Source organism: Engystomops pustulosus, chromosome 6, assembly GCF_040894005.1.
Source record: "Engystomops pustulosus chromosome 6, aEngPut4.maternal, whole genome shotgun sequence".
In the NCBI taxonomy this organism is placed as follows: domain Eukaryota; kingdom Metazoa; phylum Chordata; class Amphibia; order Anura; family Leptodactylidae; genus Engystomops; species Engystomops pustulosus.
The window spans coordinates 175,777,262-175,795,408 of NC_092416.1; the positions used below are offsets into that span (position 1 = coordinate 175,777,262).

Consider the following 18,147-nt stretch of genomic DNA (forward strand, 5'->3'; position numbering starts at 1 on the left):
AGTAGTACTGTGCTGTGCCCATATATACAGGATAGGAGTATTAGTACTGTGCTGTGCCCATATATAATAAGGATAGGAGTAGTAGTACTGTGCTGTGCCCATATGTACAGGATAGGAGTAGTAGTACTGTGCTGTGCTCATATATAATAAGGATAGGAGTAGTAGTACTGTGCTGTGCCCATATGTACAGGATAGGAGTAGTAGTACTGTGCCTATATATACAGGATAGGAGTAGTAGTACTGTGCTGTGCTCATATATAATAAGGATAGGAGTAGTAGTACTGTGCTGTGCCCATATGTACAGGATAGGAGTAGTACTAATGTGCTGTGCTCATATATAATAAGGATAGGAGTAGTAGTGCTGTGCCCATATATACAGGATAGGAGTAGTAGTACTGTGCCTATATATACAGGATAGGAGTAGTAGTACTGTGCTGTGCTCATATATAATAAGGATAGGAGTAGTAGTACTGTGCCCATATGTACAGGATAGGAGTAGTACTAATGTGCTGTGCTCATATATAATAAGGATAGGAGTAGTAGTGCTGTGCCCATATGTACAGGATAGGAGTAGTAGTACTGTGCTGTGCTCATATATAATAAGGATAGGAGTAGTAGTACTGTGCTGTGCTCATATATAATAAGGATAGGAGTAGTAGTACTGTGCTGTGCCCATATATACAGGATAGGAGTAGTAGTACTGTGCTGTGCTCATATATAATAAGGATAGGAGTAGTAGTACTGTGCTGTGCCCATATATACAGGATAGGAGTAGTAGTACTGTGCTGTGCCCATATATACAGGATAGGAGCAGTAGTACTGTGCTGTACCAATATATACAGGATAGGAGTAGTAGTACTGTGCTGTGCCCATATATACAGGATAGGAGTAGTAGTACTGTGCTGTGTACATATATACAGGATAGGACTAGTAGTACTGTGCTGTGCCCATATATACAGGATAGGACTAGTAGTACTGTGCTGTGCCCATATATACAGTATAGAAGTAGTAGTACTGTGCTGTGCCCATACATACAGGATAGGAGTAGTAGTACTGTGCTGTGCCCATATGTACAGGATAGGAGTAGTACTACTGTGCTGTGCTCATATATAATAAGGATAGGAGTAGTAGTACTGTGCTGTGCCCATATATACAGGATAGGAGTAGTAGTACTGTGCTGTGCTCATATATAATAAGGATAGGAGTAGTAGTACTGTGCTGTGCCCATATATACAGGATAGGAGTAGTAGTACTGTGCTGTGCCCATATATACAGGATAGGGGTAGCAGTACTGTGCTGTGCCCATATGTACAGGATAGGAGTAGTAGTACTGTGCTGTGCTCATATATAATAAGGATAGGAGTAGTAGTACTGTGCTGTGCCCATATGTACAGGATAGGAGTAGTAGTACTGTGCCTATATATACAGGATAGGAGTAGTAGTACTGTGCTGTGCTCATATATAATAAGGATAGGAGTAGTAGTACTGTGCTGTGCCCATATGTACAGGATAGGAGTAGTACTAATGTGCTGTGCTCATATATAATAAGGATAGGAGTAGTAGTGCTGTGCCCATATATACAGGATAGGAGTAGTAGTACTGTGCCTATATATACAGGATAGGAGTAGTAGTACTGTGCTGTGCTCATATATAATAAGGATAGGAGTAGTAGTACTGTGCTGTGCCCATATGTACAGGATAGGAGTAGTACTAATGTGCTGTGCTCATATATAATAAGGATAGGAGTAGTAGTGCTGTGCCCATATGTACAGGATAGGAGTAGTAGTACTGTGCTGTGCTCATATATAATAAGGATAGGAGTAGTAGTACTGTGCTGTGCTCATATATAATAAGGATAGGAGTAGTAGTACTGTGCTGTGCCCATATATACAGGATAGGAGTAGTAGTACTGTGCTGTGCTCATATATAATAAGGATAGGAGTAGTAGTACTGTGCTGTGCCCATATATACAGGATAGGAGTAGTAGTACTGTGCTGTGCCCATATATACAGGATAGGAGCAGTAGTACTGTGCTGTACCAATATATACAGGATAGGAGTAGTAGTACTGTGCTGTGCCCATATATACAGGATAGGAGTAGTAGTACTGTGCTGTGTACATATATACAGGATAGGACTAGTAGTACTGTGCTGTGCCCATATATACAGGATAGGACTAGTAGTACTGTGCTGTGCCCATATATACAGTATAGGAGTAGCAGTACTGTGCTGTGCCCATACATACAGGATAGGAGTAGTAGTACTGTGCTGTGCCCATATGTACAGGATAGGAGTAGTACTACTGTGCTGTGCTCATATATAATAAGGATAGGAGTAGTAGTACTGTGCTGTGCCCATATATACAGGATAGGAGTAGTAGTACTGTGCTGTGCTCATATATAATAAGGATAGGAGTAGTAGTACTGTGCTGTGCCCATATATACAGGATAGGAGTAGTAGTACTGTGCTGTGCCCATATATACAGGATAGGAGCAGTAGTACTGTGCTGTGCCCATATATACAGGATAGGACTAGTAGTACTGTGCTGTGCCCATATATACAGTATAGGAGTAGTAGTACTGTGCTGTGCCCATACATACAGGATAGGAGTAGTAGTACTGTGCTGTGCCCATATGTACAGGATAGGAGTAGTACTACTGTGCTGTGCTCATATATAATAAGGATAGTAGTACTGTAATGTCTGTGCCCATATATACAGGATAGGAGTAGTACTACTGTGCTGTGCTCATATATATTAAGGATAGGAGTAGTAGTACTGTAATGTCTGTGCCCATATATACTGTACAGTATGGGCAGGGGTACCCCAAGGTCCCTGGGCCTGGAGGTACAGTATCATCATAGACTCTTTCAGAATCGCTTTAAGTGTCTCTGGCTGTCTGATACTGTACGGACGACATGACACAATGGATTCATCTTCCGCTGGAGGACACAGAGGACCCTATAATTGGGTCCCCGGCTGCATTACATAGCAGGAGACTTTCTGAAGATCTGCAGTTAACTTTTTCTTTGTGGAATGTCTTCAGTTCTCTGCCATGAGAGTTCCCCTAGTAGACGAGGCTTTCATGTGCTGCCGCCTCCTGATCTCTGTGCCTCAGATCAGTCTCTATGAGACGTCTGACGCTCTCACTCCGCTCCTAAATGACAAATTGTTCCTGCGCCGCACCGATAAGCTCATGGCTTCCAGCGACGTACTAATGGTAGCCGCATCTGCACCCCCGACACTGGGTTTTGCTGAGAAGATTTGCAGCTCATCACAATGGAAAACAGTAGTTGTTATTGTTCCCAAATTACCTTACAAGTAAAGCGAGGATGTGCCAGGGGTCTGGCAGCTGGTAGACCCCCCTTCCATGATGGGATTGAGGCTGCGCTGCACCTGAAACATATGCAGCGCTCCGGCCAGCGCTCTTATCAGCTCACATATGTATCAAGACCGAGCCGGGAGGATCACATCCATCATACACATCTTGGGGGAAGCAGCGGATGTTGTTACATACTCTATGTACAATAGACATTGCATTGTCAGGCTGTAATATCAAGGTTTTTGTTTTAGTAGATATCCCCCCCCCACACAGTCAAACACAAGATTTCCATCTTTAACTCAATGAAGCTGCAGCATCTGTAAAGATGATCTTGATTGAGTTTGATGGGTGCAGTAATGATATCAGCGAACAGTGCAGAACACCCAGCTCAGTGTTATTTGTGAAGGCGCTATGTCATCTGTTTACAGACCCCACCACATTGCTATCCAACATGAACTAATATGAAGATTCAGGAGCCACCTCATGTGCTGGTGATGAAGAGCCTGTACTAAGAGGCTCACTATTCTGCTGCTGGTGCAGTCACTGGGGCACATTAACTTACCCGGTCCTTTCGTGATGCCACGACGCATTGTCCGACATGGATTCGGGTTTGCCGGGATTCACTAAGGTTGTGCGCCCGATATCCAGTGGGTGTCGCTGCTGCGCCGAGGTCCGCCACAGTTCACCTGCTTCTTCCCGGGGCATGTAAGTGCTTGATCTTGCGACACATTGGGGCAGATTTATCAAGCTGTCTGAAAGTCAGAATAGTCCTAGTTTCCCATTGCAACCAATTACAGCTCAGCTTTCATTTTACCAGTGCTCATGAATATTTTAAAGGGGAGCTGTGATTGGTTGCCATGGGCAACTAAGAATATTCTGACTTTCAGACAGCTTAATACATCTGCCCCATTTAGTTTTTTAAATTCTGGGGGTCATTTACTAAGGGCCCGATTCGAGGTTTCCCGACGTGTTACCCGAATATTTCCGATTTGCGCTGATTTCCCCTTAATTGCCCCGGGTTTTTGGCGCACACGATCGGATTGTGGCGCATCGGCGCTGGCATGCACGCAACGGAAATCGGGGGGCGTAGCCGAACGGAAACCCGACGGATTCGGAAAAACCGCCGCATTTTTAAAAAAAAATGTGTTGCGAAACTTGCACTTACCTTCACCAGGTATAGGCCGGTGAATTTCAGGGCATTCCAGCGGGTCTCGGGGAAATTCAGCGCAGCAGCGACATCTGCTGGACGCCGGAGGAACTACCTTAGTGAATCCCGGCCGGACCCGAATCCACCGCAGAGAATCTGGATCGCGAATGGACCGGGTAAGTAAATTGCGATTGCGCCAAAATCTGATTGCGAGCGCCAAAATCCCGGCGGAATTCGGTGCAAAACGGAGAAATTCTGGAAACCCGACGAAAGTGCGGCCGCGGAGCCCTTATTAGATGAGCCCCACTGTGTACATTTTTTTATCCTGTACTGATCCTGAGTTACATCCTTATTTATATACCAGAGCTCCACTTACTATTCTGCTGTTGTGTGTTTTCTCCGGCCCTTCTATGTAACGTTCTCATATGAGCAGTTCATACGATTGCATATCATGTTCCCGGTGCGGTTCTTCCTCGCACATAGGGGCAGATTTACTTACCCGGTCCATTCGCGATCCAGCGGCACGTTCTCTGCGGTGGATTCGGGTCCGGCCGGGATTCACTAAGGCAGTTCCTCCGCCGTCCACCAGGTGTCGCTGCTGCGCTGAAGTCCGCTGAAATGCACTCAAGTTCACCGGCCTATTCCTGGTGAAGGTAAGTGCAAGCTCCGCGACACTTTTTGTTTTTTAAATGCGGGGGTTTTTCCGAATCCGTTGGGTTTTCGTTCGGCCACGCCCCCCGATTTCCGTCGCGTGCATCCCGGGGCAATACAAGAAAAATCGGCGCAAATCGGAAATATTCGGGTAACACGTCGGGAAAACGCGAATCGGGCCCTTAGTAAATGACCCCCATAATCTTGTCTGTTCTATGCTTTTGTATTAGCACCAGATGTGTGAGGCAGAGACGAGGAGCAGATAGAGGAATAGTGACTGCAGTAACCTCTGAGCTGCTGCTGTATGTCTCCTATACAGCGGTTAGAAAGCTGTGCACACTGTAGCAAAATGCAGCGCTGTCAGAAGTATTAAACTACTCGCCCCTGCAGGTAGGGTATGAAATATCCTTGTTAGATAGTCTTAGGTATTGTCCTTGTGGAGAGGTGTGATCAGATATTTGTTAGTGGCATCGGGACTGTGAAATGTGCACTATAATTCCAGCAATGGGGAAATGTGCTCACACTGCTGTGCTCTTAGCTCTCTGCAATCAGCTGCAGCATAGCACATCCAGTAGTAGATCTGTGGAGTCATTCAAAGCAGAGATTAAGAGAACAGTTCTGCTGCTACTTAAAACACACATGAATTTTACACATCTCTCCTGGGACAATATCTAACAGAACAGCACAGAACACAGCAGTGTGAGGATATACCCTCTGTGCATTTGGTGAAGCTACGATCCTGGAATGTAAATCCATATTTCACAGTCCTGCTGCTACTAACACCATACACAAAGGTATGGTTACACAGCTATCTGAGGAAAATACCTAAAACTGGATGCACAGAACACAGCAGTGTGAGTTTACACCCCCCCCCCCCAGTGCAATTAAAGAAGCTACAATCCTGCAATATAAATCCATATTTCACAGTCCTGCTGCTACTTACACCATACACAAAGATATGGTTGCACATCTATCCAAGGAAAATACCTAAAACTGGATGCACAGAGAACAGCAGTGTGAGGACACACGCACAGTGCAATTGGAGAAGCTACGATCCTGGAATATAAATCAATATTTCACAGTCCTGCTGCTACTAACACCATACATAAAGGTATGGTTCCACTAGTCTCCAGGGCCCATACCTCTCACGGCTGCATTGAGCACAGAGCACCGCAGTGAGAGGGTAAAGTCTTTATATGGTGTCCAGATTGGGATGCGGCAGACATCCCTCTTGTTTTCTGTTGTTTTGCTGATGAGACGTATTTGTTTCCAGCACAGAGATGATACAAGCAGTAGCCCCAGGGCAGGAGATATTTCGGAGCTGTCGCAGCTCGGTCTTTTCTGCTGTTGGCATTACCATTCAGGATGAAAAAGCCGCACAAACATCAATAATAAGAGCAGGTGCCCGGAGGGTCGGCACTGGCACTGGATCTGGAGGAGATGCCGCTGCCAGTGTGATTCCTACATTTGTGAGAAGTGCAGGCGCAGCCGGGGAGGAGAAGCTAAGAGATACGGTAATTACAGGTCCCAAGATGAATGTAACACAGGTCAGGGAGGGCAGACACTGGTAGTAATACCATCCAGTACCTACCTGAAAGGTGACAGCGACTTACTGGCCCACATTTACTATGGGCTCTGCGCCAGTATTCTGGCATAGACCGCACCTAAATACATGTGCAAACTACGTGTTTCCGCCAGTATTGTAGTGTTTTTGCTGATATTGTGTCACTAATGCAAGTCTGACATAATTGAGTCGCACGCCGAAAAACTGGTGCACTCAGGGCACGGGTGTTGGGTGCCCGCAGGGTGCGCCACATTCATGAAGACCGAGCTCCAGTCTTCATGAATCCGGTGCACTCTGCAGGATAGTGAGGCACACAACACGTGGTGCTCACTGCATCAGTATTATTACATCTGGACCACTGTATCTAGTAGTCTCTGGGATTGTGGGGTATCTCTGCACCCACTGTATTACAGAAACAATACAGCACAGGGCAAAGAGCAAAGACCACCCTGTACTGTGACCTTGTATAGTACAGTCTCCAAAATCCACTCCTGGAGTTTCTGGATGTATTTCTTCACTCCAGACCCAGCAGTGTTCAGATATAGTGTAGAAGTCTGTATGAGATGCCCGGGCACACTGCTGGGTGCAGATATAGTCTGTATGAGATGCCCGGGCACACTGCTGGGTGCAGATATAGTCTGTATGAGATGCCCGGGCACACTGCTGGGTGCAGATATAGTCTGTATGAGATGCCCGGGCACACTGCTGGGTGCAGATATAGTCTGTATGAGGTGCCTGGGCACACTGCTGGGTGCAGATATAGTCTGTATGAGATGCCCGGGCACACTGCTGGGTGCTGATATAGTCTGTATGAGATGCCTGGGCACACTGCTGGGTGCAGATATAGTCTGTATGAGATGCCTGGGCACACTGCTGGGTGCAGATATAGTCTGTATGAGATGCCCGGGCACACTGCTGGGTGCAGATATAGTCTGTATGAGATGCCCGGGCACACTGCTGGGTGCAGATATAGTCTGTATGAGATGCCTGGGCACACTGCTGGGTGCAGATATAGTCTGTATGAGATGCCTGGGCACACTGCTGGGTGCAGATATAGTCTGTCTGAGATGCCCGGGCACACTGCTGGGTGCAGATATAGTCTGTATGAGATGCCCGGGCACACTGCTGGGTGCAGATATAGTCTGTATGAGATGCCTGGGCACACTGCTGGGTGCAGATATAGTCTGTATGAGATGCCCGGGCACACTGCTGGGTGCAGATATAGTCTGTATGAGATGCCCGGGCACACTGCTGGGTGCAGATATAGTCTGTATGAGATGCCTGGGCACACTGCTGGGTGCAGATATAGTCTGTATGAGATGCCTGGGCACACTGCTGGGTGCAGATATAGTCTGTATGAGATGCCTGGGCACACTGCTGGGTGCAGATATAGTCTGTATGAGATGCCCGGGCACACTGCTGGGTGCAGATATAGTCTGTATGAGATGCCCGGGCACACTGCTGGGTGCAGATATAGTCTGTATGAGATGCCTGGGCACACTGCTGGGTGCAGATATAGTCTGTATGAGATGCCTGGGCACACTGCTGGGTGCAGATATAGTCTGTATGAGATGCCTGGGCACACTGCTGGGTGCAAATATAGTCTGTATGAGATGCCCGGGCACACTGCTGGGTGCAGATATAGTCTGTATGAGATGCCCAGGCACACTGCTGGGTGCAGATATAGTCTGTATGAGATGCCCGGGCACACTGCTGGGTGCAGATATAGTCTGTATGAGATGCCCGGGCACACTGCTGGGTGCAGATATAGTCTGTATGAGATGCCCGGGCACACTGCTGGGTGCAGATATAGTCTGTATGAGATGCCTGGGCACACTGCTGGGTGCAGATATAGTCTGTATGAGATGCCTGGGCACACTGCTGGGTGCAGATATAGTCTGTATGAGATGCCTGGGCACACTGCTGGGTGCAGATATAGTCTGTATGAGATGCCTGGGCACACTGCTGGGTGCAGATATAGTCTGTATGAGATGCCTGGGCACACTGCTGGGTGCAGATATAGTCTGTATGAGATGCCTGGGCACACTGCTGGGTGCAGATATAGTCTGTATGAGATGCCTGGGCACACTGCTGGGTGCAGATATAGTCTGTATGAGATGCCCGGGCACACTGCTGGGTGCAGATATAGTCTGTATGAGATGCCCGGGCACACTGCTGGGTGCAGATATAGTCTGTATGAGATGCCCGGGCACACTGCTGGGTGCAGATATAGTCTGTATGAGATGCCCGGGCACACTGCTGGGTGCAGATATAGTCTGTATGAGATGCCCGGGCACACTGCTGGGTGCAGATATAGTCTGTATGAGATGCCTGGGCACACTGCTGGGTGCAGATATAGTCTGTATGAGATGCCTGGGCACACTGCTGGGTGCAGATATAGTCTGTATGAGATGCCCGGGCACACTGCTGGGTGCAGATATAGTCTGTATGAGATGCCCGGGCACACTGCTGGGTGCAGATATAGTCTGTATGAGATGCCCGGGCACACTGCTGGGTGCAGATATAGTCTGTATGAGATGCCTGGGCACACTGCTGGGTGCAGATATAGTCTGTATGAGATGCCTGGGCACACTGCTGGGTGCAGATATAGTCTGCATGAGATGCCCGGGCACACTGCTGGGTGCAGATATAGTCTGTATGAGATGCCCGGGCACACTGCTGGGTGCAGATATAGTCTGTATGAGATGCCCGGGCACACTGCTGGGTGCAGATATAGTCTGTATGAGATGCCTGGGCACACTGCTGGGTGCAGATATAGTCTGTATGAGATGCCCGGGCACACTGCTGGGTGCAGATATAGTCTGTATGAGATGCCTGGGCACACTGCTGGGTGCAGATATAGTCTGTATGAGATGCCTGGGCACACTGCTGGGTGCAGATATAGTCTGTATGAGATGCCCGGGCACACTGCTGGGTGCAGATATAGTCTGTATGAGATGCCTGGGCACACTGCTGGGTGCAGATATAGTCTGTATGAGATGCCCGGGCACACTGCTGGGTGCAGATATAGTCTGTATGAGATGCCTGGGCACACTGCTGGGTGCAGATATAGTCTGTATGAGATGCCTGGGCACACTGCTGGGTGCAGATATAGTCTGTATGAGATGCCTGGGCACACTGCTGGGTGCAGATATAGTCTGTATGAGATGCCTGGGCACACTGCTGGGTGCAGATATAGTCTGTATGAGATGCCTGGGCACACTGCTGGGTGCAGATATAGTCTGTATGAGATGCCCGGGCACACTGCTGGGTGCAGATATAGTCTGTATGAGATGCCTGGGCACACTGCTGGGTGCAGATATAGTCTGTATGAGATGCCTGGGCACACTGCTGGGTGCAGATATAGTCTGTATGAGATGCCTGGGCACACTGCTGGGTGCAGATATAGTCTGTATGAGATGCCTGGGCACACTGCTGGGTGCAGATATAGTCTGTATGAGATGCCTGGGCACACTGCTGGGTGCAGATATAGTCTGTATGAGATGCCTGGGCACACTGCTGGGTACAGATATAGTCTGTATGAGATGCCCGGGCACACTGCTGGGTGCAGATATAGTCTGTATGAGATGCCTGGGCACACTGCTGGGTGCAGATATGGTCTGTATGAGATGCCTGGGCACACTGCTGGGTGCAGATATAGTCTGTATGAGATGCCCGGGCACACTGCTGGGTGCAGATATAGTCTGTATGAGATGCCTGGGCACACTGCTGGGTGCAGATATAGTCTGTATGAGATGCCCGGGCACACTGCTGGGTGCAGATATAGTCTGTATGAGATGCCTGGGCACACTGCTGGGTGCAGATATAGTCTGTATGAGATGCCCGGGCACACTGCTGGGTGCAGATATAGTCTGTATGAGATGCCCGGGCACACTGCTGGGTGCAGATATAGTCTGTATGAGATGCCCGGGCACACTGCTGGGTGCAGATATAGTCTGTATTAGATGCCCGGGCACACTGCTGGGTGCAGATATAGTCTGTATGAGATGCCCGGGCACACTGCTGGGTGCAGATATAGTCTGTATGAGATGCCCGGGCACACTGCTGGGTGCAGATATAGTCTGTATGAGATGCCTGGGCACACTGCTGGGTGCAGATATAGTCTGTATGAGATGCCCGGGCACACTGCTGGGTGCAGATATAGTCTGTATGAGATGCCCGGGCACACTGCTGGGTGCAGATATAGTCTGTATGAGATGCCCGGGCGCACTGCTGGGTGCAGATATAGTCTGTATGAGGTGCCTGGGCACACTGCTGGGTGCAGATATAGTCTGTATGAGATGCCTGGGCACACTGCTGGGTGCAGATATAGTCTGTATGAGATGCCTGGGCACACTGCTGGGTGCAGATATAGTCTGTATGAGATGCCCGGGCACACTGCTGGGTGCAGATATAGTCTGTATGAGATGCCCGGGCACACTGCTGGGTGCAGATATAGTCTGTATGAGATGCCCGGGCACACTGCTGGGTGCAGATATAGTCTGTATGAGATGCCCGGGCACACTGCTGGGTGCAGATATAGTCTGTATGAGATGCCCGGGCACACTGCTGGGTGCAGATATAGTCTGTATGAGATGCCCGGGCACACTGCTGGGTGCAGATATAGTCTGTATGAGATGCCTGGGCACACTGCTGGGTGCAGATATAGTCTGTATGAGATGCCCGGGCACACTGCTGGGTGCAGATATAGTCTGTATGAGATGCCTGGGCACACTGCTGGGTGCAGATATAGTCTGTATGAGATGCCTGGGCACACTGCTGGGTGCAGATATAGTCTGTATGAGATGCCCGGGCACACTGCTGGGTGCAGATATAGTCTGTATGAGATGCCCGGGCACACTGCTGGGTGCAGATATAGTCTGTATGAGATGCCCGGGCACACTGCTGGGTGCAGATATAGTCTGTATGAGATGCCTGGGCACACTGCTGGGTGCAGATATAGTCTGTATGAGATGCCTGGGCACACTGCTGGGTGCAGATATAGTCTGTATGAGATGCCCGGGCACACTGCTGGGTGCAGATATAGTCTGTATGAGATGCCTGGGCACACTGCTGGGTGCAGATATAGTCTGTATGAGATGCCCGGGCACACTGCTGGGTGCAGATATAGTCTGTATGAGATGCCCGGGCACACTGCTGGGTGCAGATATAGTCTGTATGAGATGCCTGGGCACACTGCTGGGTGCAGATATAGTCTGTATGAGATGCCTGGGCACACTGCTGGGTGCAGATATAGTCTGTATGAGATGCCCGGGCACACTGCTGGGTGCAGATATAGTCTGTATGAGATGCCCGGGCACACTGCTGGGTGCAGATATAGTCTGTATGAGATGCCTGGGCATACTGCTGGGTGCAGATATAGTCTGTATGAGATGCCTGGGCACACTGCTGGGTGCAGATATAGTCTGTATGAGATGCCTGGGCACACTGCTGGGTGCAGATATAGTCTTTATGAGATGCCTGGGCACACTGCTGGGTACAGATATAGTCTGTATGAGATGCCCGGGCACACTGCTGGGTGCAGATATAGTCTGTATGAGATGCCTGGGCACACTGCTGGGTGCAGATATAGTCTGTATGAGATGCCTGGGCACACTGCTGGGTGCAGATATAGTCTGTATGAGATGCCTGGGCACACTGCTGGGTGCAGATATAGTCTGTATGAGATGCCTGGGCACACTGCTGGGTGCAGATATAGTCTGTATGAGATGCCCGGCCACACTGCTGGGTGCGGATATAGTCTGTATGAGATGCCTGGGCACACTGCTGGGTGCGGATATAGTCTGTATGAGATGCCCGGGCACACTGCTGGGTGCAGATATAGTCTGTATGAGATGCCTGGGCACACTGCTGGGTGCAGATATAGTCTGTATGAGATGCCTGGGCACACTGCTGGGTGCAGATATAGTCTGTATGAGATGCCTGGGCACACTGCTGGGTGCAGATATAGTCTGTATGAGATGCCTGGGCACACTGCTGGGTGCAGATATAGTCTGTATGAGATGCCTGGGCACACTGCTGGGTGCAGATATAGTCTGTATGAGATGCCCGGGCACACTGCTGGGTGCAGATATAGTCTGTATGAGATGCCCGGGCACACTGCTGGGTGCAGATATAGTCTGTATGAGATGCCCGGGCACACTGCTGGGTGCAGATATAGTCTGTATGAGATGCCTGGGCACACTGCTGGGTGCAGATATAGTCTGTATGAGATGCCCGGGCACACTGCTGGGTGCAGATATAGTCTGTATGAGATGCCTGGGCACACTGCTGGGTGCAGATATAGTCTGTATAAGATGCCTGGGCACACATATAGTCTGTATGAGATGCCTGGGCACACTGCTGGGTGCAGATATAGTCTGTATGAGATGCCCGGGCACACTGCTGGGTGCAGATATAGTCTGTATGAGATGCCTGGGCACACTGCTGGGTGCAGATATAGTCTGTATGAGATGCCCGGGCACACTGCTGGGTGCAGATATAGTCTGTATGAGATGCCCGGGCACACTGCTGGGTGCAGATATAGTCTGTATGAGATGCCTGGGCACACTGCTGGGTGCAGATATAGTCTGTATGAGATGCCCGGGCACACTGCTGGGTGCAGATATAGTCTGTATGAGATGCCTGGGCACACTGCTGGGTGCAGATATAGTCTGTATGAGATGCCTGGGCACACTGCTGGGTGCAGATATAGTCTGTATGAGATGCCTGGGCACACTGCTGGGTGCAGATATAGTCTGTATGAGATGCCTGGGCACACTGCTGGGTGCAGATATAGTCTGTATGAGATGCCCGGGCACACTGCTGGGTGCAGATATAGTCTGTATGAGACGCCCGGGCACACTGCTGGGTGCAGATATAGTCTGTATGAGACGCCCGGGCACACTGCTGGGTGCAGATATAGTCTGTATGAGATGCCCGGGCACACTGCTGGGTGCAGATATAGTCTGTATGAGATGCCCGGGCACACTGCTGGGTGCAGATATAGTCTGTATGAGATGCCTGGGCACACTGCTGGGTGCAGATATAGTCTGTATGAGATGCCTGGGCACACTGCTGGGTGCAGATATAGTCTGTATGAGATGCCTGGGCACACTGCTGGGTGCAGATATAGTCTGTATGAGATGCCCGGGCACACTGCTGGGTGCAGATATAGTCTTTATGAGATGCCTGGGCACACTGCTGGGTGCAGATATAGTCTGTATGAGATGCCCGGGCACACTGCTGGGTGCAGATATAGTCTGTATGAGATGCCTGGGCGCACTGCTGGGTGCAGATATAGTCTGTATGAGATGCCTGGGCACACTGCTGGGTGCAGATATAGTCTGTATGAGATGCCTGGGCACACTGCTGGGTGCAGATATAGTCTGTATGAGATGCCTGGGCACACTGCTGGGTGCAGATATAGTCTGTGTGAGATGCCCGGGCACACTGCTGGGTGCAGATATAGTCTGTATGAGATGCCCGGGCACACTGCTGGGTGCAGATATAGTCTGTATGAGATGCCCGGGCACACTGCTGGGTGCAGATATAGTCTGTATGAGATGCCTGGGCACACTGCTGGGTGCAGATATAGTCTGTATGAGATGCCCGGGCACACTGCTAGGTCCAAATATAGTGTAGGAGTCTGTATAAGATGCCCGGATATCTTATACAGACTCCTACTCTGTATCTGTACCCAGCCATGTGCCCGGGCATCTACTATATGCCTGTACTGCTTATTGTGCTGTCGCCCTACTCTCTGCAATAAGCTCAGCGTATAAGATTTGCCGTTGCTGCATGTGCCCCTACACCAGGCTACGTGGGTCATACTGGCAGCGCCATTCCTGTGTACCCTGGGGCGGTGGAGCCATCAGCCACGCTGTTATTGCTGCATGTCACCCTGACACTGTGACTAAACCAAGGACTAAAACAAGAGTGACAAGCCCTCGGCCGGCTCAGAGATGTCTGTAATGCTAATGACTCCATCCCCGACTAATTACAGTTCTTTAATGTGTGAGTGATAATTACTGAGGAAAGGTCAGTGTAACCTTTCATCCTGGCTCATGACTCATTCACATGAAGGTCCGTGTAGTGTGCAGCACCTCGGGGGTCTCTGTTCCCCCCTTTGGGTTGTCCCGGCTGTGTACATCACATCATAGGGCTCTCTAGATCCCCTGCCCTTGTTCTGCATCGCATTCACATTAAGAGATTGGGGCTCATTTACTAAGGGTCCGAACACCGCACTTTCGTCGGGTTTCCCGAATATTTTCGTTTCGCAACGAATTGCCCTGTTCTTTTGGCGCATGCGATCGGATTGTGGCGCATCGGCGCCGGCTTTCACGCGACAGAAGAAATGAGGGGCGTGGCCCTCGGACAACCAGACGGATTCGGAAAAACCATTGAATTAAAAAAACGAATTGTATCGCAAGATCAAGCACTTACATGCACCAGGAAGAGGATGGTGAACTCCGGTGGACCTCGGCGCAGCAGCGACACCTGCTGGATATCGGGCGCACCACCTTAGTGAATCCCAGCAGAACCCGAATCCACGTCGGACAACGCACCGCGGGATCGCGACAGGACCGGGTAAGTAAATCTGCCCCATTGTGTTGCAAACTTAATTTTATACAATTGTGAATATTATGCCCTCCTCCTAACCTGTGCCAGGGGTCTATGTGTCCCACCCCACTGCGGCCCCTACAGTCCATAACGTGTATTTACATGATCCCGCTTTCTTGCAGGTATACCTTAGAGTACATGCACCCTCAGCATGGCGGTGCCCAGGATCCTCCCATCTGGTAAATGGTGTCCCTTTCTTCTCTCTTGCAGAGGGTCTCGCGGTTGGCGTTGGTTTTGGTGCCATTGGGAAGACAGCATCAGCGACATTCGAGAGCGCGAGGTAACATTATACCCCAGTGATATCATGTATCAGGAGAGGAGAGTAACTGTTCTGGGGTATCCACTGTAGGTTCAGTTCAGTCGACTTGGGTTCAGGTCCAGATTACAGATGGACTGACAAGTAACCCTTCTCAATGCCTCTTAAAGGGAGTGTAGATCTTCTAGAAGACTGCCGTCACTGTCAGGTATTAGCATTAGGCAAATGTGTTTTGTTAGTAGCTGCAGGACCGTGAAATATTACTTTATATTCTTGATTGTAACTTCTGGGGAAGGAAGGGGTAAGGGGTTACTCACACTGCTGTGTCCTCTGTTTCTGCAGCCAATGTTAGGTAGTGTCCCTGGAGAGATGTGTAATCATACCTTTGCATATGTTGTTAGTAGCAGCAGAATTGTGAATCATCCAGAAGGATTATATCTCCTATCGAGGGGGTGCTCACACTGCTGTACCTTTTGATTTATATTCCAGAATTTTAACTTCTCAAAGTGCACTAGGGGTGTGTCCTCACACTGCTGTGCTCTCTGCAGCCAGAGTTAGGTATTGTCCCTTGAGAGCTGTGTAATCATACTGTTATATCTGTGCTTTTAGTAGCAACAGAACTGTGATAAATACATTTATTTGATTGTGTGCTGGGGGTGTGTTTATTTAGAAGCTCAGTGCAGAGAACTAAGCACAGCAGTGTGAGGACTCGCCTCCAGTGCTCTCTGAGATTCTACGATCCTGGACAATCTGCCAGCACTTTTGGTCATGCAGCACTGCAGTGTAAAGTGGCAACACTGTAGCGATTGTTAATTAATATCAATAGCAAATTTCAGGATTGCAGCTTCTATAAGAATATCCTCACACTGCTGTGCTCTTAGCCAGTGGTATTGAACTGCTCCACATCCCCACATCTCTGTCCTGAGTGTCTGTTGTAGTATTTAACAAGACACCTGCTAGAGATTTTTGCTTGGTGCATCTTGCCGTTCACTTCAGAGAACTAAGAGCACAGCTGTGTGAGGACACCCACCAGAAGCTACAATCCATGGATACAGATCCATATTTCAAGATCTTGTTGCTGTTAACAACATACACAGGTATGATTACACATCTCTCCAGGGATAATACTTAATCTTGGTGGAAGAGAGCTTAGAGCACAGCAGTGTGAGGACACACTCCAAGTCCAGCTACAATCCGGAATATTATGTTTTCACAGTACTTAAAAGTTATGGTTAGACATTCCTCCAGGGACAATACCTAACACTGGCGGGTGTCTGTGTGGTCACATCGGCTGACAGGTTCCCTTGTATACATTGCATTTCATGTGCATGATGCCTTATGTCAGCAGCAGTTATCCCTTTCTAATAACACTCTGGTGAGCCGGCACCCCTCGTACACAGGAACTCTGACTGCTTTTTTCATTCGCTCCTTTAAATAATTCACCCAAGGAAAAAGTTTTTGGCTTTAAAGGGAATTTATCATCAGAACCGTGTTTAATCCTATGGATCGCTAAACGCAGCTTACAGTAATGTCGGCTTCGGCTGGTAGGAAACAGGATTTCTAATCCTGCTGCATCTTCTAAGTGGAAATACTGCTTCTTCTTTAGCCATTTGTAGAGGTTTTCGGCTGTTTGACTATAAGGATGGTGCCAGAAGAGCAGACAGCGCCGGTAACACAGTAGTGGCCATCCTGAGTCATTGCAGGCACTGATATTGAATAACATGGGAGATGGTTCCTTTTGTGCCCCCACCCAGTGGTTGGATCAATCTGTTTCCAACTCTGTCCAAATTGTCAAGTGACTGATCAGCAGGGGTACCGGATGGTGTAACCCCACCAATCACCCAATCACCTATTAAAGGGCGTTGTCCAGGATTTTAAAAAACAGTCTGCTTTCTTCCATAAAAAGCTTCTGATTGTAGTATGTGGTATTACAATGTAGCTCCATTCACTTCTATACAGTCGTGCTGCAATACCAGCAGCAGCCATGGTCAGGTGTGGCGCTGTTTATGGAAGAAAGCAGCCGTGTTGTTAGAATCCTGGACAACCCCCTTTAAATGGAATAAAATATATATATATAGAAGGACTTGTAATAATAATAATAATTCTTTATTTATATAGCACACACAGATTACGCAGCGCTGCACAGAGTTTGCCAAATCCCAATGGAGCTCACAATCTAATCAACCTACCAGTATGTTTAGCAGTGTGGGAGGAAACCGGGGGACCCGGAGAGAACATACAAACTCTTTACAGATGTTGACCTGGGTGGGACTTGAACCCGGGACTCCACTTGTACTTCACCTTGTGCCCCCTAAATGTGACATGATAACATTGTGATCAGTGATGGTTATTGAGGAGCACTCTTCCCCCCTGCTGTCCCCTCCGTGCCCTCCTGTGCCCCCTGTATCTTCGTTGTATAGTATTCATTACCCCGGTGTGCCCCCTACCTGTGATATGATAACATTGTGATTAGTGATGGTTATTGAGGAGCACTCTGCCCCCCTGCTGCCCCCTCGGTGCCCCCTGTACCCTCAGTGTATAGTATCCATTACCCCGGTGTGTATCTCCTTGTGCCCCCTACCTGTGAT

The 18,147-nt window shown here is 49.0% G+C and overlaps 1 protein-coding gene across 4 annotated transcripts in view; it reads left to right on the forward strand.

The window, feature by feature from the left end:
- The window catches only part of SLC39A11 (solute carrier family 39 member 11), a 361,452-nt gene that overhangs the window by 216,194 nt on the left and 127,111 nt on the right, over positions 1-18,147 (forward strand). For all 4 annotated transcript variants that reach the window (XM_072112560.1, XM_072112556.1, XM_072112558.1 and 1 more), the window contains exon 7: positions 15,514-15,583. In XM_072112560.1, the coding sequence (XP_071968661.1) occupies positions 15,514-15,583 (70 nt within the window). The remainder of the gene's footprint in view (positions 1-15,513; positions 15,584-18,147) is intronic.